Consider the following 21,708-nt stretch of genomic DNA (forward strand, 5'->3'; position numbering starts at 1 on the left):
TGATCCCAATGGATCTGCTCTGTGTAGGCATTTAGTTTGATGCAACCTGAGAAACAGGAAGCACAACACTTCCCCTGAAACTGGGAAGAATTTTGGAAGCATCCCTCCTTGTGTGAGTCACCATTAAGGCTGCTGCTGGCAGGTAACCTCAATCAGTTCATGCAGATTTTGGGTTCACGCGGGCAGGATTGTTTGACGCCTATTAACCTGGGCAGGGCAGGAGGAAATGCATCATGATCGCCCACCTCTCCTCTGGGACTCCAAAGAGCAGGCAAACCAGGGCGGGTCACTATTTATAAATTGCAAGAGAAGCCTTTGCTGCTAGCAGCCAGCTGCCGTCCGAGAAGGATGCGGGTGTAACAGCATCAAGCCTGGGGAGAGTTTCTGGGCACTGGCAAAGACCAACTCCTTTTGGGAGTGCCACATTGGAACAATTCCCCTCCTTAAAAGGCAGAAGAGTAATTGGGACCTTGCTAGCTTTTCATGTCACATTGGCTTCCGGAGTGGAGCGATGTTGGACAGCTCCAGGACGCAAACAGAGGCTTCTAACGGGGAGCAGGCAAAACCAGGTAAATCCCACTCGCCACACCATCGCTCCACCCCCAGCTCCACTTCCCTAGGAGTCTATGTTGTTGCCCTCTTGATTGACAGGTCTGTGCCTTTAACATAGGGACAGGGAGCCTCAGACCCGGGGGCGGCAGCAAATGTGGCCCTCCAGGCCTCTCTACATGGCCTTCGGAGCTCGCCCCAAGTCATATACTTTCATGAGTCACACCCCTCAGCAGCTTTGCGCTTTCCTGGAGTGTTTCTGCCTGGCTGGAACATGTCATTGTACTCTATAATTTACTTTGCTTTGCTTTGGATTCCTGCACTGAGCAGGGGGCTGGACTTGATGGCCTTATAGGACCCTTCCAGCTCTACTATTCTATGATTCTATGAAAATGTTCCTTGCTTGCCTGGGCGGAAGATGGAAAGGGGGTGTGAATGTGAAGAAACAAGGCCTCTGACCTCGTCCACCCCTAGCGTACAGCCGAAAGGGAATCTGGCCCTCGGTCTGAAAAATGTTCCTCAACCCTCCTTTAAGAAGAAGCACAGCTAGGTAAAGTTTTCCTAGCATAAGAATGGTTGACTACTCTGTTTAGTAGGGACAGGAGGGGGGGGATTTGGTTTGGCTGAGATTAAACTGCCTCATTAGTGCAGTTCCTAACAATGCGCAAATCGAAATGCGGCAGTCCTTTGAAATCCAAAGTTCTCCCAATTTTGTGATGCAGTTCTCTGACACCCCCCCGAAAAAAAGTGTATAAAATGCATATATTTAGTGGAAATAACACACAAAAGAGCATTCCCTTGGGGGAGATTGCTTGCAAAAAATGTTTATGTTAGACACAATTGCATACAAAAATGTGTAAATTAGGGGAAATCCACAGTAAAATCTGTCCGGTTTTTACCTTAGGGGAGATTGCTTGGGGAAATGGGTATATTAGACACAGTTGCATACAAAAATGTGTGTATGAGGAAAAATGCACAATTATTGTGAGGATTTCATGAATGGATGCATTTCAACCCATGCTCTTTCCTAATATATGCATTTTTGTACACTTCATTCGGTTGGCAAACCTCATCGCAAAACTGGAAGAAGTGTGCATTTGGGGAGAATTAGCTGAAATTTTATTTGCATATTTATTTTATTTATTATTACATTTATAATCTAACCTTTCCTTCAAGGAGCTTGAGGTGGCATAACAAACGTGGCTCTACCTCTCTTAAGTTGATCCTCAAAACAACCCTGTGAGGTAGGTTAGGCTAAGAGACAGTGATTGGTCCCCAAGGTCACCCAGTGAGCTTCACGGCTAAGCGAGTATTTGAACTCTGGACTCCCAGGTCTACATCTGGGACTCTAACCAGTATATCACACTGGTTCTTGTTTGTGGCAAGTGCGTAGGTAGCTTCACATTGAAATGTGAGCCAAAACCATTTTTTTCTCTACCCCTAGTTAGGACTTCTTTTTCACAAGTGCTGTGGGCATCACGTAAAACACAGCAAAAAATTAATAAATAAAAATTTAAGGCTATTATATATAGGATCACACGAAGATTGCTTTGTGGTAATTAGAAATGGGAAGGATCCGCCCATTTCGGTTCGACCCACATGTATTTGACAAACTGCATTGCAAAATTCAGACAAGTGCGTATTTCAAAGGCAGGCTATGTTTCGGTCCTCATATTGTTTCAGAAAGTGAGAATCTGATCAATTTGGCTGCAAATGGAAACTGAATCAAATCCCCCCCCCCCCCGGTCTCTAGAGGTAACGTATTATTTATCACTGTCCGAAACAGTGGATATAAATTAACTGAAAGTTGTGGCAATCTAGGCATGCTCTAATTCCACAATTAATCCTAGTTAAACCATAATTAAGTAGAAGGGGAATGTAGAACCGAGGGGGAAATTAAGAAAGGAACAGGGAAAGCAGCTAATCTGTAGCTAGATGGTGCCATATGTTTTTGGAGAGTATTTTACAAAGTCTAGTTTAATTGGTGGGGTTTGAACACTTAAATCAAGGTGAGTTCTGCATTTTTATCATTGCCAAACTCTGTGCATTGTCTTTGGATGCATTATGCACGGAAGTTAAAATCCAGGTTGTAACCGTGTGTGTGTGTGTTCATTTAGGAAGTGTGTGATTCCCTCTTTGGATGGTCTCAAGACTGGCTCACCGCTATGCCAATCAAATGATTGACGTGGGAACATGCCTTACACTAAGTCAGATCCCTGGTCCTGGTTCAGTATTGCTTACTCTGACTGGCAGCAGCTCTGCTGGGTTTAAGACAGGGGGGAAATTCCCAGCCCACCTTGGGGATGCCATTGGGATTGAACCTATATGCAAAGCCGGTGCTCTACCAGTGAGCTAGGACCCTTCTTCAGTTTCTCCGGGGGATATATTGTGAAGAATATTTTTTTTAATGGTGTGGCTGAGTTTGCTCCAGTTTTGAGGGGTACCCGGTGCCAAAATCAGAATCTGTATGGATCCATTGCAGGAGCACAAAACTCAAATTGTGTCAACTCCCCTTGAGGAAAGTCTGCAACGTTTGGGGTTTCATAGTTTGGAGAAAAGGAGAGTAAGAGAGACATGTTAGAGGTGTATACAACTATCAGTGGGATGAAGAAAGTGGAAAGAGAACTTTTCCCTCCCTCTCTCATAGTGAATCTGCTTGGCCACTGTGAGAAAAGGATGCTGGACTAGGCAGGCCCCTTACGGCCCTTTCCAGTAGCCAGGCTCCTCCTGGTCTTGTGAAGGCTGAGATTAGTACCTACCAGCTGCAGAGAGCAAGCCGGCTGTGGGGGTGGATGGATTAGGGTGTGGACTGGCCAACTAATACAGCGACCCAGAAACTGGTTAAGCACTTCCTTGAACAGCCGGGTTCCCAAATAGATCTGATGCTGTTGCAATTGTTGCGTTTATATCGGGTTTCCCTAATTTACCAAAAAGAGCCTCCCTTGGCCTGCTCCTAACTGTGTCTTTTTGGGGAGATTTGGAGCGCTGTGCAGTGGCACGTAGAGGTCTGCTTCAAATTGGGGTAAACCGCATTCATCTTCTCTAGGTCAGCGTCGCCTAGCCCAAGGACAGGAAATCCATGGCCCTCTGCATGAGTTTTCATTGCAGCGGAGCACAGACATAGACGTCATGGGACTCCAACTCCCAGCAGCCCCAGCGGTCAGCATGGCCAGTGGTTAGGGATAATGGAAGTTGTCATCCAACAACAACTGGAGGCTATAGGGGTCTCCATCCTTGGTCAAAGAAGGGCATTCCCTATTGCCTGCATTTCAGAGCAGGCATTCCTTTTTGAGACCAGGGGATGCCTCTTCTTAGATCAGGGATGAGGAAAAGTGTGGTCCTCCAGATGTGGCAGGGTTCCAACTCTCAACAGCCTTAGTCAGCATAGCCAATCAGGGTTGATGGGTCCTGGACTCCAGTGACATCTGGGGGTTCACAGTTTCTCTCACCTTTGTTCTTAGCCCTGACAACTCTATGGTGCAATGTTATGAACTGCACATTAAAAGCTAGAGTGGAATTTTAGACAGCAAGCATGCCAATAATATTTGTGCTGAAAACCCACCTGAGGCAGCCTGATGGACTGCCTTTTATGACCAGCGGGCTCTTTGGTTTCTCTTATTTCATAAGACAAATCCTTTGTTCTTGACCTTTAGGTCAAGGCTTTGTGAATTCTTTAGATTCCATGTTCCTTAGAACCTGCATTTTCATTTAAAGAAAGCTTAGCAAGTTTCTGGACCTTATGATCACAGAGAGGTGTGGGCTTTTGACCTGAAGGCTGACCTTCCCTCTCATTCCAGATGCCTCCGGCCTTAATGTGGGTTAGTTGGTTGTACCTGAAAAGCATTTTTTCCATATCTTTGCAGGCAAATGTGAATTGACATTTAAAACACACATGTGCGAATCAAAAAATCATCCAATCGTAGAGCTGGAAGGGTCCTTGGAAGCCATCTAATTCAAGCCCCCTTGTTCAATTCAGGATGTGCAAGGCAGGCAAGGCAACCAAAATGGACCCACCCACCCTACTAGGGGTCTCATCTGGTATAAGACAGATTCTTCTGTGCTTGTAAAGTAGGGATGGAAGGATCTGTCATTTTCAGTTTTCTCCGTTTCTTGTTTTTCCATTCTTGAATTCTCCACGTCTGCAGAAATTTGCAATTTTGTTTTTAAAAAACTCATTAAAAATCTTCAGCATTCTAGTCCTGCTTTCCCCTACTAAACACATTTTTTGTAAACAGTTTTGACTAAGTAGTACAAACAGCTTCCCTAAATCCTGGGTGGAGGGATCCATGGTCAAACTCAATATAAGGCCATTTCCTGTGCTCGAAGAAGGCGTGAAATGTGATCTCCAAGCAAAGCCGGTGCAGGGAGAAGAGGCAGAGTGGCGACGTCAGAGCAAAAGTACTTTCGTTCTGCTTTACCAGTCCATGGAGAGTTTGGGCACGCAATCTTGTTTTTGCTTAATCTAGTGCCTCTCAACTTTCTGATGGCAGTGTATGCTTTTTTCATGGATTAAAATTGGGGAGACGGCACCCTCTTTAGTTTTGCACGCAAGAAGGGTTCCTTTTTGGAGGGTGCATTAAAGTAACCCCCTGACTTTCTATGAGTTGCTGACTGAGCATCAACTGGAAGGAGGAAAACTGGGAGCGATGCCTTTCACAGAGGGGCAGCAAGCAGCCTCTTGAGAAGGAAGGTATAAATCAGCAGTTTGCTTCTGATGGGAGGGAACAGAATGCCCCAATCATATCCAGGCCAGGGGAACAGCAGAGATTAGCCACCTCCAACAGAGACCCATGGAACAGAGTCAAATCTGGAATAGTGGCTCATGCAGAGAAGCAATAGGCAACTTCTTCTCTAGATAACTACTTTGGGCTAACACATGATTCTTATGTGTGTGTGTGACATTCAAAAAACATTCTCATGGCAAACGGTTTTGGCATTTACTTCTCCATAGACAGCCAAAAGGGAACCTTGGACTTTGAGCTTCCAAAACTGGTTTCTGAAATGGAACTGGTACTTAAGGAAACCCCCCCCCCCCACTGTTTCAAGCTTTTTTGTGGCTGATGGTCGCTTCAGTTTGTTTACACATTGGCGCATGGGTAAATTTGCTCCCCAAAAGAAGTAGTGATAGCCACCAACTTGGATGGCTTGAAAAGAAGAAAAGGAGGCTGTCGGCGGCTACCAGCCACGACAAGGCAATGATGCCATTTGCTGGGAATCACAAGTGGGGAGGGTGGCTCATGTGCGCAGGTCCTGCTTGTGGGCTTCCCAATGGGGCATCTGGTTATGAGAACAGGACGCTGGACGTGATGGGCCACGGGCCTGATCCGATTCAGCTGCAGGGCTCTCCTTACACCTGGGCCTGAGGCCTTGGCAAAACAGGTGCTGTGCCAGGAAGGAAGGAAGAATTTTGGAGGCTTGTTATGTGCCTTCAAGTCGATTTTGACTTATGGTCACTCTATGAATCGGCGACCTCCAAAAGCATCTGTCGTGAACCACCCTGTTCAGATCTTGTAAGTTGAGTTCTGTGGCTTCCTTTATGGAATCAACCCGTCTCTTGTTTGGCCTTCCCCTTTTTCTACTTCCTTCTGTTTTCCCCAGCATTATTGTCTTCTCTAGTGAATTGTGTCTTCTCATGATGTGTCCAAAGTATGATAACCTCAGTTTCATCATTTTAGCTTCTAGTGACAGTTCTGGTTTAATTTGTCCTGACACCCTATTATTTGTCTTTTTCGCAGTCCATGGTATGCGCAAAGCTCTCCTCCAACACCACATTTCCAATGAGTTGATTTTTCTCTTGCCCACTTTTTTCACTGTCCAACTTTCACACACTGTGATGGAAAAATCTGTCAATTTCGGTTCTCTCCGTTTTTCTCTCCGTTTAACATTCTTCTAATGTTACATTCAGTCCTCTACCTTTCTGCAGCAATCTGCAAAGTTTTAAAGAATAAAGTCCGCTTTAAATTGTCCACCATTTTAGTGCGAATTTCTCCAAATAAACACATATTTGTAGGCAGTTTTGACAAAGGTGCACATTTTCGCAAGCCATTATTTTCACTCAGGTATTTGCTTTTATGCACCCTTTCCCCTAATATATGCATTTATGTAAGTGTTGTTTCGTTGACGAACTGCATCCCCAAATTAAAACAAATGCAGATTTCAAAGGATGGCTGCTTTTCGCTTCTCATATTGTTTCGGAAGTGCGGATTTGATCAATTCTGCTTGAAATGCGAACTGAACCAAAATTCTCACCCCTCCCTGTTGGACAGCCCCTGGCAAAAGGCCAGGCGGGCAAGGCAGAAGTGGAAAGGGATACCCTACACCTGGCAGGAAAGGATTTCTCTTCTGAGGAACAGGTGAGCAAGTCTTACAGGTATTTGTCATCAGAAAGGTTCCGGGGGGGGGAAGAGAGAGAAAGAAAAAAATTGATTGGGTGGAGTGAGGCCCTCCCCAATCACTTCTGTGCAGCTTTTGGGAGCCACCCAGGCATGTTGGCAGTGCCAGTTTACCCTTCTGCCACAGCTCCTGAGTCGCTCAAGGGCACGGTAGGCATCCCAGGTATCTGGAAGAGGGTGCTTGAGGAAGCCGGCAGGTAAGATGTGCCAGCTCTTGGTTGCTAGGACATTGCAGAACAGGTTTCGAACTGCCTCTAACATCCCTAATGAGCACCCTGGGGCAACCGGTGAGGAGGGTTGGGGTGGGGAGGAGGAGAGGGAGAAGAAGCCAGCTCCGAAGATCCTAAGAAGGGCCCAAGGGAGCCCATCTAGTCCACCCTCCCGTTCTCACAGCGGCCAGTCAGATGCCCACAAGCAGGACCTGAGCGCGACAGCAACACTCCCCACTTGCGATTTCCAGCAGCTGGCATTCAGGAGCATATACCGCCTCCGACAGGGGAGGGAGGATGTGGAAGGATGCAAGCGGAGGATTTTGCCAGGCGCCCCAGGGAAGCCTGTGGGCGCTATTGTTGACGTACGCTCCCGGCAATGCAAAGCAACATTTGGAGCCGGGAAGAAGAACGGATGTTATAGGGCTGGGGGAAGGAGGGGGGGAGGCTGAGCTGAACAATCCAGAAATTAGAAAGATCTGATGGGGGGGCGATGGGGGAGAGGCTTAAGAAATAATGCATCAATTTGGAATAGCCGTATTGGGTGCATTGGTGGTGGGGTGTCATGTCACGCAATGGAACTGACTGGCGGAAGACTCAGTAGAGATGAGAGACGGTATTTGTTTGCACTGCCAACTTGCGGAACTCACTGCTGCAAGGGAGGGTTGGCAGACGCTGATTAGGGTAGCTTGAAAAGGGGGGAGTAGATAAAACCATGGTGAAGGAGATGGAAGGGGAAGAGGAGGTGAAGTCTGTCAATGACTGTTATCAGATGCTGGGACCTTTGGTCTCATTCAAACAGGACCTTTCTTATCTCCTATGCACAAAACAATGCATTTTTTATTATTTTAGTGAGATGAGATTAAAGGTCTTATTGGTAAAACCAGATGCCCTGCTGACCTAACCCTAGAAGGGCTCTTATATCTTCTTAGGCAGAGCTCAGTAGAGCCTCCATGTGCAAAGGCAGTCTACCTCTGAATACAAAGTGTGTGCTTATTTATAAGAGGCTTTGTTTGTTTGTTTGTTTGTCTTTCCTGCCTTTCTGAGGCATACAATGTGTAAGGGGGGGGGAGAATATTAAGATTCAGGGGATGGGCTCTTCCCTTGCTATCCTGGGCTTCTGGGCTTCTCGGGGGGTGTTTTGGCTGACCTCTGTCGGAAGCAGGATGGAGGACTAGATGGACCTTTGGGGTCTGATCTGGCAGGGCTTACGGTGGTCTATCGATGGCTGTTAGGGCAGCCGCAGTCCATCTCTTCAGCACCACCAGATGGAGACCAGCCACAGGGAGAGGGGGTTGTATGGCTCATTTGAAATGGTCTTCAGAAGCATCATTCCTCTGAAAGTGACGGAAAACATAACCATTGCGGATGGTACCAATTGATAGCCTTATCGGCCATGCATTTGTCTAATCCCCTTTTAAAGAGTGAATTCCATAGTTTAACTCTGCACCGCATAAGGAAGGCCTTTCTTTTGTCTGTCCTGAATCAACATTCAGCTTAATTAAATGTCCACGAGTTCATTTTTTTATGCACACTTTCCCCTAATACGTGTTTTTGTGAATATTGGTTGGTTGGCGACCTGCATTGCAAAATCGGAATAAGCGCGAATGTTGAAGAACGGCTGTGTTACAGTACTCATATAATGTTTCGGAAATGTGATAGGTTTGGCTTGAAATGTGAACTGAATCGAAATGTTTGCCTGTCTCTTTTTGGAGACCAGTAATATCGGGAGCCCCCTCTAGGATGCACGCCTTCACGTGGTGAGGGAGTTTGAGAGTGTTGAAGAAGCTGAGAGCAATGCCGTCAGAAGTCTAGACCAAGAGACTAGACTCCTACCAGGGGCACCCAAGGTGGAATGGTCAAAGCTGGGACACCAGACTAAGATGCTGGGAAAAACTGCAGGGAGTAGAAAAAGAGGAAGACCAAACAAGAGATGGATTGACTCCATCAAGGAAGCCACAGACCTGAACTTACAAGATCTATACAGGGTGGTTCATGACAGACGCTATTGGAGGTTGGTGACTTGTAGGGCCATCATAAGTCGTAATCGACGTGAAGGCATGTAACAACAATATCTGGAGGGCCGCAGGTTTCTCTGTCCTTGATGTACTGTGATTGCACATGGCATTTTACATAGCATAGGAGGGCAGGTCTTTGCCCCATGGAGCTTACCGCGTGAAACAGGGGTAGTGGTTTAATTGGGACGGTAAATAGGGACTGTTTGAGTATGTGACAAGGGCTGTCCTCTAGAAGAAAATGATATGATGATGTTCTTGCAACACTGAACTAGAGAGTTGCATAAAACACATATGGGCACAGGCACAGATGCAAACTTGGAAGATTCTCATAGGCTGGGAAGGTATTACAGGCTGATTCTTTTGGATAATCCTGCACTTTGATGTCTGTCCAGTGCTTTGAATTGGCAAATTTCAGCATGTCCTTGGCATGCTTCATAGTACTGTGACACGATGGAAATCAGCTTGTCTGCCAGGGGTGGACTTCAGGGTGGGTGTTTCTTTTTAGAAGCCTGTGTACTTTGCTTTTTTAAAAAAAGCTAGTTATCAAGGATACGGAAGTCTTTGAAAAACATGTTTCCCCTCCCCTGATTTTTTAAAAATAGTTCTAGGCTCCTCCTGGGAGGAAGGGCAAGATGTAAATCTAATAAATAAAACGATAAATAAATCTGTGATTAAGGTTGCAATTTTTTACTAACCCAGTGGATTTTCCTCCTCAGTAGACGTGCATAGGATTGAACTGTAATCCATGCTGGGATCATGACTATTGGCCCCATCTGCACTGTACATTCAAATAGTATTTATACCACTTTAACAGTCCTGGCTTCCCCCAAAGAATCTTGGGAACTGTAGTTTGTTACGGATGCTGAGAGTTGTCTGAAGACCCCCTATTCCCCCTCACAGAGTTCTCTGGGAAGAAGGCTTGATTGTTAAACCAATCTGGGAATTAAACCACCAGAAATCATAGAATCACTGAATTAAAGAATTAGTAGAGTTGGAAGGGGCCTGTAAGGCCATCCAGTCCAGCCCCCTGCTCAGTGCAGGAATCCAGCTTAAAGCATCCCTGACAAGCTGCCTCTTGGAGGCCTCCAGGGTTGGAGAGCCCACCACCTCCCTAGGTCATTGGTTCCACTGTCGTACTGCTCTGTCAGGAAGTTTTTCCTGAAGTTCAGCCGAAATCTGGCATGCTGACACTTGAGCCCATTATTCCACGTCCTGCGCTCTGGGATGATCGAGAAGAGATCCTGGCCCGACAGTTAAAATAATTTAACTGTACTTCTTCCCCCCCTCCCAATTTTATGTATTGTTTATCTGTTTAGTCATTCTTTTTTATTTTCATTAACAAAAATAAAGCATAAATTGCAAGCTGCCATTGTAAAAATAAAGATGGAGTCAGGGGTAGATAAAACTAGACCTTTCACTGCAGATTAAAAAAGGCCAGGCTCAATAAATAATGAGTACTGAAAAACAAAAGGCTTGACTGAATCTCTTAATAATTATAGGCTGAGCCTCAAGAGCTTTGTTTTCTAAACAGTATTGCTGAGAGTCATTTTTTTTTTTAAAAAAAGGGTATCAGTCCACAAGTGTAATGGAAAATTGCATTCCTTTTGTGTGCAAAGCAGATGCTCTATGCATTCCCTCAAAATTTGAGAGGGGCAAAGGGAGGTATACACAGTCACAGCACTAGGGATGGAAATATTTCTCAGTTTTGGTTCTCAATTTCTGGTTTTTCCAACCTTAAATTCTCTACATTTCTGCAGGAATTCACGATATACGTATATATATTAAAATCCTCACGAAAATCCTCCAGCATTCTAGTGCAAATTTCTCCTAATAAGCACATTTGCGTAGGCCGTTTTGACTCCTGTAAACATTTCTGCAAACAATTTTTGTCGTGTAATGAACGTTTGGATGTTGTCACTCTTATATTCAGGATACCCTTTTTTAATGCATTTTTTAAAACATTGTTTGGCTGGCGAACGGCGTTGCAAAATTCGAATAAGGGTGAATTTCGCAGGATGGTTGTGTTTCGGTTCTTGTTTCAGGAAAAAGTGTGCATTTCATAGATTTGGCTTGAAATGCAAACTGAATTGAATTTCTCACCCTTCCCTAAGCAGCGCGTAGTTAAACGATGAAATTTGCTCGCAGAAGGGGTGGCGAGGGCCCCCAACCTCAACGGCTTTGAAAAGAGAATGAAATGAGTTCATGGAGGCTAAGGCTATCAATGGCTACCAGCCACAATGGCTAAGTTCTTTATCACCATCAGAGGCATGATGCTTCTGAACACCAGTTGCCAGTGGGGAGAGGTGCTGTCACGCTCGGGTCCTACTCGTGGGCTTCCCCTTTGGGGCATCCGGTGAGGAGATGGCGCTGGTCTAGACAGGCCTTTGGCCTCTTCCAGCAGGGCTCTTTAGACGTTCTTAACTTTGTTGGTTTGGGGCTTTTAATCTTCTCTTCATTTCACATGGCTCTCTCATAATATTGAGGCCCCAAGCGATTGCTTCGATTACCTGTACAGGCCTTGACTTTGCTAGTGGTGGCCGGCTCAATGTAGTTAGGTAGTGCAAGGGTGTTTTGGGGATTTTTTTTTGTTTTTTTCAAAACTTCGGCCAACCTGTCTGAGCATCTGCAATCTTCTTTTTTTTTTCCTTTTTAAAAAATTACCCAGCCGATGAGTTGTGACGATGCAGCAAAGTCCGGTACTTGAGCGGGTAAGATTCAATTTGTTGTTTTCTTTTCTCTTGTTCCTCTTCTGGATCTCTCTCAACGCTTCCAGGCTACCAGAGCTCCATAACACAATCCTGTATGTCAAAAGTGGGTAACCTATGCGGCCCTCCAGGCCTTTCTACCAGGCCCCTGGGACTCTCGCCAGGCCACACCCCTCACTGGCCGTGCTTTGTGCCTTTGAGTGTTTTTGCCTGACTGGAAAATGTCCTCGAACTCTCATTATGCCACTTGCCCTTCTGTACAAAGGTACCATTTGCATTCATTGCTCCGCCCACTCTTGCCTATAGCTCTGCCCACCACTGGCATGTGGTCCCCGGAAGGTGGTCTAGCAGGAAACGCCTCCCCTCAGCTGAGAAAGGTTCCTCACCCCGGCTGTTCATGTCTACTCGCAAGTAAACCCCATTCAGTTCATTGAGACTTTCTCCCAGGTAAGTGTGCATAAGGTTGCAGACTTAATGAGGCATCTCCTACACATTTGCATGCCCCCCTAAGAAAATATTATTTAGCATGATTCATTTTTGGCTAGCGCACGATGGAAGATTCCCTTATGGAATCAATCCATCTCTTGTTTGGCCTTCCTCTTTTTCTACTCCCTTCTGTTTTTCCCAGCATTAGTGTCTTTTCTAGTGAATCCTGTCTTCTCATGATGTGTCCAAAGTATGATAACCTCAGTTTCATCATTTTAGCTTCTAGTGATAGTTCTGGTTTAATTTGTTCTAACACCCAATTCTTCATCTTTTTCGCGGTCCATGGCATGCACAAAGCTCTCCTCCAACACCACATTTCAAATGAGCTGATCTTTCTCTTACCCGCTTTTTTCACTGTCCAACTTTCACATCCATACATAGAGATCGGGAATACCATGGTCTGAACGATCCTGACTTTGGTGTTCAGTGATACATCTTTGCATTTGAGGACCTTTTCTAGTTCTCTCACAGCTGCCCTCCCCAGTCTAGCCTTCTTCTGATCTCTTGGCTATTGTCTCCATTTTGGTTAATCACTGTGCCAGGGAATTCCAGAGTTTAATTATGCACTGCATGAAAAATGATTTTATTTTGTCTGTCCTAAATCTTCTAACATTCTGCTTCCTTGGATAACCCCATTGGGCTCTAGTCTTATGAGGGAGGGAGAAATTTTTTTCTCTATCCACTTACTCCACACCATGCATTATTTTACACATGCCTGTCATGACCCCCTTGACTTTTTATCTAAACTAAAAAAAAAAACCAAATAGTGTTTCCTCCTCCTGGTTGCAATTTCTGGACTTTTTCCAGCATAGTTCCCAAACAATTGGCTTTGTTGCCTATAAACAAGGCTAGACCATCACACTGCCCGTTGATTTGTTTTGGAAGAAAACAGGGCAGACCGTACTTCATCACTGATTTATTTTGGATGATGATGGGACTGTCATCTCTGCTTAGAGATAAACGTGTCTAGCTTCGTGTCTAGCTAAAGGCCTTTGAGAGTTGAGAAAGTGAAGTCTGAGCACTGAACTTCTCAATTCCGGAAGAAGCGTAGCAAATTTGTTTCAAAGGAAACATGAGGAAGAAAATTCCTGATGGAACAGGATGCCTCAGAAGGTGGTGGTCTCTCTTCCATTGGAGGATTTTATATGGATGCCGGATAGCTGACCTATCAGGGATCCTGTAGGAGGATTTTTTTTCATCAGCTGGGGGTTGGATTGGATGACCTTGGAGGAGGTTTCTTCCAACTCTATGAAAATGAACCAGCAAAGAATTTAACTGGTTAATGGTTCAAATAGATATATGTGATTCCCCCCACAGATCTTTTTGATCTTGCTGCCAGCTTAGCCTGGGCATAATATTGCCATTGACCTGAAAATGCATAAATGCTCAATTCAAAATAAATGAAAATCCTTGCTGGTGCCTGGGTGAGACCAAGGGTCCATAGCAATCTGCCTTCTACTAGTCAGAACCTTTATACATCTAGCCTAGTGTTATCAACCAGTTATTTCCAAGGGGGGGGGGGAGAACAGAAGAAAAAAGCTTCTGCTCTTTTAAAAAAATTAACCAAGTGTTCATTCTTTCAATCAATGCTGTCATCATTTATCACAAATTTAAAGGAGTAAAATATTCTCAGGTGGGGTAAAAATTATGCTTCGGAGGATTCACCCTAGTTAGGATCTCAGCAATGCCAGCAAGGGATCCTGGTCAGAAAGCCCACTTTGCCACCTGGGTTGCAAAATATTTCCACCTCGCTTTTGTAGCCTGTGATTTGCACCAGCGTGATGACGGAGTTCATGTCGGTCTGGTTCGTCTGCATAAAGCTGATGGTTGTCACAGAAGCACTGGAGCCCAATCAGATAAGAGCAGTTTGAATGAAGACATTAGCGGTATGGCTAATGATGTTAAGTAAGCACTCTCACGCCTGCGATACAAACAGGTTTGGTTGCTTTGACAGTAAAACCACAAGGCAAAGGGCCAAACCCTGAGGTGCTTGTTGCTAAGATAGCCGATTTATTTACATTACTAATTGGACCCTCAAGTGAGAGGATGTCTCCCGGGGGGGCAGACTTTCATGCTATTTCTGTACTAGTCCTTGCAATGGGCTGATTTTTTGGGGGGAAAAATGTAGCCCTGTGTGTGTTGAAACAGATTGCTTCAGTTGAGTGGGTGAGGGGCTTGAAACCTTCGTTCTCACGGGGGTGGGGGGAGAGAAATTCATTTCACTTGCATTTTAATGGGGACTTCCCAAACTTGCACTTTCCAAAACAATACATGAATCAAAACACATCCTTCCTTGGAGAGCCACATGCCCCCTCATTTTGTGACGCAGTTGTCCAGCCAAGCAATGGGCGCACACCACAAAACATCATATACTGTTGGAATGTATGAGGTTCAACTCCAACTTGGGGGGTTGAGGCTGCATGGGGTTACTAAGGGTAGCTAGAGAGCTAGACCTCTTGCTTTCGATCCTCTGCCGTCTCTCCCCTTCCTGCTAGGCTGATAAGCAAAGGAATGTTGATCCCAGTTCCTTCCCGCCTTTCTCTGTGTTCTCTTTCTCTCAAGAGGGGAGCAGACATCTTCTCTTTGTCTCTCCTCTCAGCCAGGATGAGGGCCAGCGCTGGGAGCAGTGCCGGCTGCTCCAGCATAGCCAGTTAGCTAGATATAGGACTCTTTCCTATCAAGCATGTACTTCCAGAATAAAGTAGTTCTTTCTTCTGTTAAAGCTTAAAGTCTCTGTCTGACTAATTTGCAGGGAAGGTAGAATCTTAGCAAAGATTCACACATGCTAAGCTCGCTCAATACTCTCCGTTCCGCAGCGCTAACCATCCTCTGCTACGCATCTCGATAGAGAATTCCAACATATACTGGGGTAAAGCGTGTGTTAAAAAATGAACCTAACATACAAAATTCATTTCTTTTAGAGGACTTGGCTTTGCAAAAGCGTGCATTACAAACTTGTGTATAGTAGGAGCAATTTGTGCAAAAATGCTGATGATCACGAGGACTCCTTTTTTCCAGATATTTTTTTTTAAGTAAACTTCTGAGCAAACATGCATGTAGTGCTCCTTTTCCAAAGGCATCAAGATTTCCCCGATGGGTCAGGCCAGCGGCCCATCTAATCCAACATCCTGTTCTCACACTGGCCAACCAGATGCCCCTGTGGGAGGCCCACAAGACTGAGTGCACCAGCAACTCTCCCCACTTGAGAGTGTTTCCAAACAACTGCTATTCAGAGGCATTACTGCTCCAACAGTGGAGGTAGAACATATTTGTTGTGGCTAGTAGTCAAAGAGAGAGATTTAAGCATGCATCTTATGCATTTCTTTATATAGTTGAGTTGGGAGAAAGGAAGGGCCAAGGGTGATGACGGCATGAGAAATGAGAATATATCCCACTAGGCAGGCTCAGTGAGGTGACAAAGGCTTTCACTATAGTGGTGAAGGCATTTTTGGAGGAATTTCAAGGGAGAGATTGAGAAGCAGGACCGTTGTAACTTCTGAAAGGGAGTGATACAGGAATGGTGCTATCAGTCACTTGCTTTGCCTTCTAGAGTCCAAAATGGCCAACCAGGAGTCTCCCAGGAAGTACCAGAATGAGGCCAAACCCCAGCAAGGTAACACAGAACTTGAATTTGAGTTTGCTTCTTTCCTCCTCCCTCCCAAACCGCTTTCCTTTTGTGTTGTGTCTTTTTAGATTGTAAACCTGAGGTCAGGGATAGTTTCTCTCTCTCTCTTTAGCGATTTGTGAAGCATTGTTGACTGATGAGTGGGGTGTATGCTTTTTAAATATATATATATTTAAATAAATAATAAATAAGTAAAGCAGGGGGTACCTAGCGAATGGTCTCTCTGAAACTCAAGCTAAGCATGGGAGGAGGCCACAGATTCTCCATTGCTTGAATGTTCCACATTCATTAGAGTGGGGTACCTCCTTGCATGCTGCCCCTGTGCATCAGAGATAACCAATGTGGTGCCTTCCATATGTTGTTGGACACCAACACCAGCCACTATGGCCAGTGGTTAGGGATGATGGGTGCTATAGCCCAGCAACATCTGGATTACAGTGGCTAACCCTGCTGCAATATACGTGGCACTGGTTGTGGTGATGCTGGATATTTCAGGGTTCTAGATATCTCTAGATGCTTAGGGTTCTAGACCTCTCTAGGTTTAGGGTTATTTGGTTTCTAGATCTCTAAATATCAGGGGTGGGAACCTTTAGCCCTCTAGATGTTGCTGAACCACAATTCCCAATCCTCCCTGGCCATTGGCTGCTGGGGCCACTGGGAGTTGTAGTTCAGCAACATCTGGAGGGCCAAAGGTTCCCCACTCCAGATGTATAGGTTAGGGTTCTAGACCTCTCTCTGCTCCCACCCACGATCACTGATACTCTTTTCTGTCGCCGTCTCTCCAGATTTCACCTGGGTCGTGAAGGCCAATGACAGGGCCTACCATGAGCAATTTCGGAAGACATATGCCTGCTGTTTGAAGAGGAAGAAGTATGCGGTAAGTTTTAGTAGAGAAAGGTCCAAAGTCATCAAAGATCTCAAATCCTTGTCTCTGTTTTATTGATCTTTTCCGCTTATGGCGAGCCCAAATCTTTTCCTCCCAAACAGCCTCAGCATTTGATGCAAATTAGATTCCTTTCTTTAACTAGCAGGGTTCCTGCCTCTCAGTAGAAGTTTGACTGGGCCGGCCCAAGTATTAGGCAAACTGAGACTATAGCCTTAAGCAGCAGGCATGGTGGGGGGAGAGCGAATTGGCACACTCTCCTCCCCCAGACCCACCACTGCTGGCAGCCCCTTCCTGATACCTGGGGAGGCCCTCCACCCCCACCTCCAGGGCCAAAGAGCGTCTTCCTCAGAGCGAGGCATTCTAGGAGTGAGTGGGCATGAACCTTCCTGTGCTGCCTAAAGTGAGGCCTACAGTTGGAGGAAATCTTAGCAGCTGTTAGCCACAGGCATGGAGAGACGAAGTGAGGGCGTCACTAGCTCTGCAGGTGCTAAAATGATAGTCAGGGGGAGTAAGTGTCCTACCCGAACCAACTGTAGTCAAACACGAACAGGGAGGTGTGCTTTTCTTGAGTAATTTAATAGAAAGTTTCAGTTCAGAGCGCTTCATGAATCAGCTTACAGGTTACACCAGATTCAGCATCACTGCTAGGATTAACACGGCATGACTGCACTGCACTAAGATGTTGTCACAGCAGCTAGACATGCCTCCTTATGGACAGGCGGGCGCCCTACTTGCGTGGGCTGAGTGTCACTGGAGAGAGCGTGAGCATACATATGTGCTTCTCAGAGGTACAGTGAAGGCTCGTTGAGATTGCCAGCATCATTGCCTCCAAGTCCGAGGTGAGCGGCTGGACCGCCTCACCAAGGTCCTCCCCAACAGGAAGGAGGGATCTATAGGGGTGGGATCTATAGGAGTGGAGCTGTCACTGGCTATACCGTGGAAAATCATAGTCTCAAGTGGGTCTGTGGACACGTCACTGGTGCCTTCTTCCCATTCAAAGTCCAACTTCTCCCCGTTCTCACCATCCCATACCCTATCTGCAAAGCTCATGGCAGCCAGGGGGCAGGCCGTGGGAGGGAGGCGGTCACTGTTGACTCCATGAAGAGGGGAGACAGTGGCCCAGGTGGCATAGTATTTTGTGCATGCCCTGATTCTATGGGCCAGTGGCCTAATTTCATGATAGAAGCTTCACTGGTTGCATTCCCGTGCACGACACAACTCCTCATATCATCATCTTCTGCTGGGAATATTCAAGGCAGACAAAAGGAAGAATTACTTTTTTATGCAGTGCATAGACCAAATGGGCAAGCTATTCAATTCAGTTCATATTTCAAGCCAAATCTATCAAACTTGCACTTTCCAAAACAATATGAAGACTGACACACGGCCCACCTTTGAAATTCACACTTATCCAAATTTTGCAATACAGCCGAACAACGTTGACAAAAATGCCCATGTTAGGGGGAAGTGTGCATAAAAATGAATAAATGTGAAGATAACGTACAGAATAGAATGATATGATGAGAAATTGCTCACAAAAATGTGTACATTTATCAAACCTGCCTACAAAAATGTGTTTATTTGGAGAAATTAGCACCAAATTATTGGAGAATTTTCATGTGGATTTTTTTTAAAAAGAAAAATTGCAAAATTGCTGCAGAAATGTGAGCTGAATTTTAGATTGGAAAAATGAACAGAGAGAACAGCAATGGACAGATCTTTCCATCACTAGTGCATAGTGAAATCTGTGGCATGCATACTCACAAGATGGACTCCAACTTGGATGGCTTTAGGAGAGGGTTAGACATATCCTTGGAAGAGGGGAAGGCTACCAATGGCCACTAGCCACCATAGCTGTGTTCTACCTCTGAATAAGACCACTTGATGGGAACCACCAGTCGAGAGAGTAGCTATTGAGCTCAGGCCCTGTAGGTGGGCTTCCCATTTGAGGCATTTGGTTGGCCACCGTGAGAACAGGATGCTGGACTATGATGGCCCCCTTTGGCCAGACCCAGAGCTCTCCTTAGGTTCTTATGTGCATTAGACAGATGCATAGAGCAGTCTTTCCTAACGTATTGCTGGACTACAACTCCCATCAGCCCCAGCCAGCATGGCCAGTGGTCAGCAATGATGGGAACTGTAGCCGAGCAATGTCTGGAGACCCAAAGTCTGGGAAAGGCTGATAAAGGATAAGGCTATCAATGGCTACTACCGTTGATGGCTATATTCTCCCTCTACTGTTAGAGGCAGTGTGCCTTTGAGTACCAGTTTCTGGGAATGGTGAGAGGAGATGCTTGATATTACAGGGTTCTAGAGCTCTGGATGGTTTAAGGTTCTAGATCTCTCTAGAAGAGAGGGGAAGGGTGCTGTTGTGATCAGAGCCTGCTTTGTGGACTTCCATTAGAGCATCTGGTTGCCCATTGTGAGAACAGGATGCAGGACTAGATCCAGCTGCAGAGCTCTGTTGATGTCCTTCTGTTCTTATGTTCAGTGCAATGCCATCAAGACAGCCAAGTACAACATCCTCACTTTTCTCCCACTCAACCTCTACGAGCAGTTTCACCGGCTGGTCAATGTATACTTCCTCTTCATCATCCTCTTGCAGGTAAGAGCCTTGCCATTTGGGGACAGGTCAAGTCACCAGATATCCAGCCAGATTTGGTTATGCAATGCCCTCTCTGAGGGCAGACCAAACCAACTGAGAGGGGAGGGTTACACTTCCTGCATTGGTCACGTAGGTGATCCCAGCCAATCAGGGATTATATAGTGAACATAATATAATGTGATGTCATCAGATATCCAGACAGATTTAGCTATGTGATGCACTCTGTGAGGGCAGGCCAAACCAACTGAGAGGGAGGGTTACACTTCTTTCACTGGTCACATAGGTGATCCTAGCCAGTCAGGGATTATACAATGAACATAATATAATGTGAAGTCACTAGCTATCCAGCCAGATTTGGCCATGTGATAACTTCACCAAGAACTAGACCACACCAACTGAGAGGGAGGGTCATACTTGCAGGACTGGTCACATAACTGATCCCAGCCAATCAGGGATGTGGATGCAGTCCCTGAAAAACTGCCAAGGGTGACACTGTTTTGGTACGGCTGACAACATCAGGCTCAGCCCTAATTCTTACAGATGTCTGACTAGCATTGGTTTTCACCTTGCCTTCTGTTCCAGACCGTCCCGCAGATATCCACACTTCCCTGGTTCGCTCTCCTCTTCCCCCTTGTGCTCCTCCTTTCCATCAGAGGCATCAGGGACCTGATTGATGATATTGTAAGTATGGTATGGTTGTCTGCGGCTCCATGTGTATGGGAGTAACTTACCTGTTGGTGAATGTGTCCATCAGTTTCATCTCAGAAAAAGAGTATGAGATGCAGGGATGTTGCAGACAAAAAGACATAAGAACACCAGAAGCTGCTGTAGATCAAGTCACACCATGGGTCTGTCTATGACAATGGAACCAAAGCTCAATTTCATATCGATGTTAAATGAGCCTCGCCAGCTCTGGGGACTTTGGGATGCTTGATGGGAAATTGGTTCATAAATGATATAAATAATCTATTTTCTCGGCTTCTCAGGCACGACATCGGAGTGACTGGGAGATCAACAGTCGACCCTGTGAGATCTTGACAGGGGAAAGGTGAGGAAAGATGAGGGATGCTTTCATTAATAATTTCATGAAACCATTCCTAATCCTAACTTTTCCCCTTTTGGGGGGGGGGGAAGGAGAGGGAGAGTCTTTGAAGAGGGGGCCAAATTTTCACTTCACAGTCTCTCCTTGGAGGCCATTCACACTGGGAGGGGGAGTGTTTCTTGTCCTCACTCTGAATTGGCTTTGGGTTGTTTCTACAGAGCCAAATCAGGTTGGCCTTGGGAAGTCATTCACAATGAGGGTACTGATTCTTCTTCTCACTCGGAATTGGCTTTTTGGTGCCATCCTGTGTAGTCAAATCTAGTTGCAAATCTGGTTGAAAAGTCAGTCCAAAAAATCACTGTACCTGGAAGCCATTCACATTGAGGGTGATGATTCTTATCTTGTAGTTCCTCACTTGTGATTCCCAGCCACTGGTATTCAAAGGTATATAGCCTCTGACAGTGGTGGGAAAACATACCCATTGTGGCTAGTAGCCATTGATAGCCTTACCCTCCATGAATTTGTCCAACCCTGAATGGGGCTGATTCTCTCTCGTTATTGCCCCGTCCCAGTTTTGTCCAGAAGAAATGGCGTGACATATGTGTGGGGGATATCGTTTGCCTCCGCAAGGACAGTATTGTACCCGTAAGTATTCTGTCTTTTCTTTTTTGAGTCAAGGTAAGAAATAAGTGTCTCCTCCACATAGTTCCTCAGTATCAAAGCCCAGCTATGGAACACCAGCAAAGGCAGCCAACATGGCACCCTCCAGAAGTTGCTGGATGACAACTCCCTTTACCCCTAATGATTGGCCTTCCTGTCTGGTGTTGATGAGAGGGAAAAGGGGCTGAGAGAGAGAGAGAGAGAGAGGGGGGGTGCATGTAAGAGAGAAGGGGTGTCAGAGAGAGAGGGATGTCAGAGAAAGAGAAACAGAGGAGGGGTGTCAGAGAAAGAAAGAGAAGGAGGGGTGTGTGTATGTGTGTGTGTGAGAGAGAGACAGAGACTGAGAAGGAATATCAGAGAGAGAGAAGGGGTGTCAGAGAGAAAGAGAGAGAGAGAGAGAGAGAGAGAGAGAGAGGAGGGGTGTGTGTGAGAGAGGAGGGGTGTCAGAGAGAGAGAGGGGGGATGGAAGAAAAGAGAAAGGAGTGTCAGAAAAGGGGGTAGCAGGATGAGAGTGGGGAAGGGATGGCAGAA

The 21,708-nt window shown here is 45.8% G+C and overlaps 1 protein-coding gene across 7 annotated transcripts in view; it reads left to right on the top strand.

Annotated features, from left to right (window-relative positions):
- Positions 1-338: 338 nt before the first annotated feature.
- The window catches only part of ATP8B3 (ATPase phospholipid transporting 8B3), a 71,238-nt gene continuing 49,868 nt past the window's right edge, over positions 339-21,708 (top strand). The window contains exons 1-10 of one of the 7 annotated variants that reach the window (XM_061601636.1): positions 507-569; positions 6,816-6,902; positions 11,834-11,876; positions 12,180-12,320; positions 15,910-15,972; positions 16,770-16,861; positions 19,362-19,475; positions 20,058-20,156; positions 20,462-20,523; positions 21,090-21,162. In XM_061601636.1, the coding sequence (XP_061457620.1) occupies positions 15,918-15,972; positions 16,770-16,861; positions 19,362-19,475; positions 20,058-20,156; positions 20,462-20,523; positions 21,090-21,162 (495 nt within the window). In that variant the 5' untranslated portion in view covers positions 507-569; positions 6,816-6,902; positions 11,834-11,876; positions 12,180-12,320; positions 15,910-15,917. Of the gene's footprint in view, positions 570-5,185; positions 5,240-6,815; positions 6,903-11,833; positions 11,877-12,179; positions 12,321-15,909; positions 15,973-16,769; positions 16,862-19,361; positions 19,476-20,057; positions 20,157-20,461; positions 20,524-21,089; positions 21,163-21,708 lie in introns of those variants that run through there. The other 6 variants (XM_061601637.1, XM_061601639.1, XM_061601641.1 and 3 more) reach the window with 6 other exon arrangements.

Source organism: Rhineura floridana, chromosome 18 (assembly GCF_030035675.1).
Source record: "Rhineura floridana isolate rRhiFlo1 chromosome 18, rRhiFlo1.hap2, whole genome shotgun sequence".
NCBI lineage: Eukaryota > Metazoa > Chordata > Lepidosauria > Squamata > Rhineuridae > Rhineura > Rhineura floridana.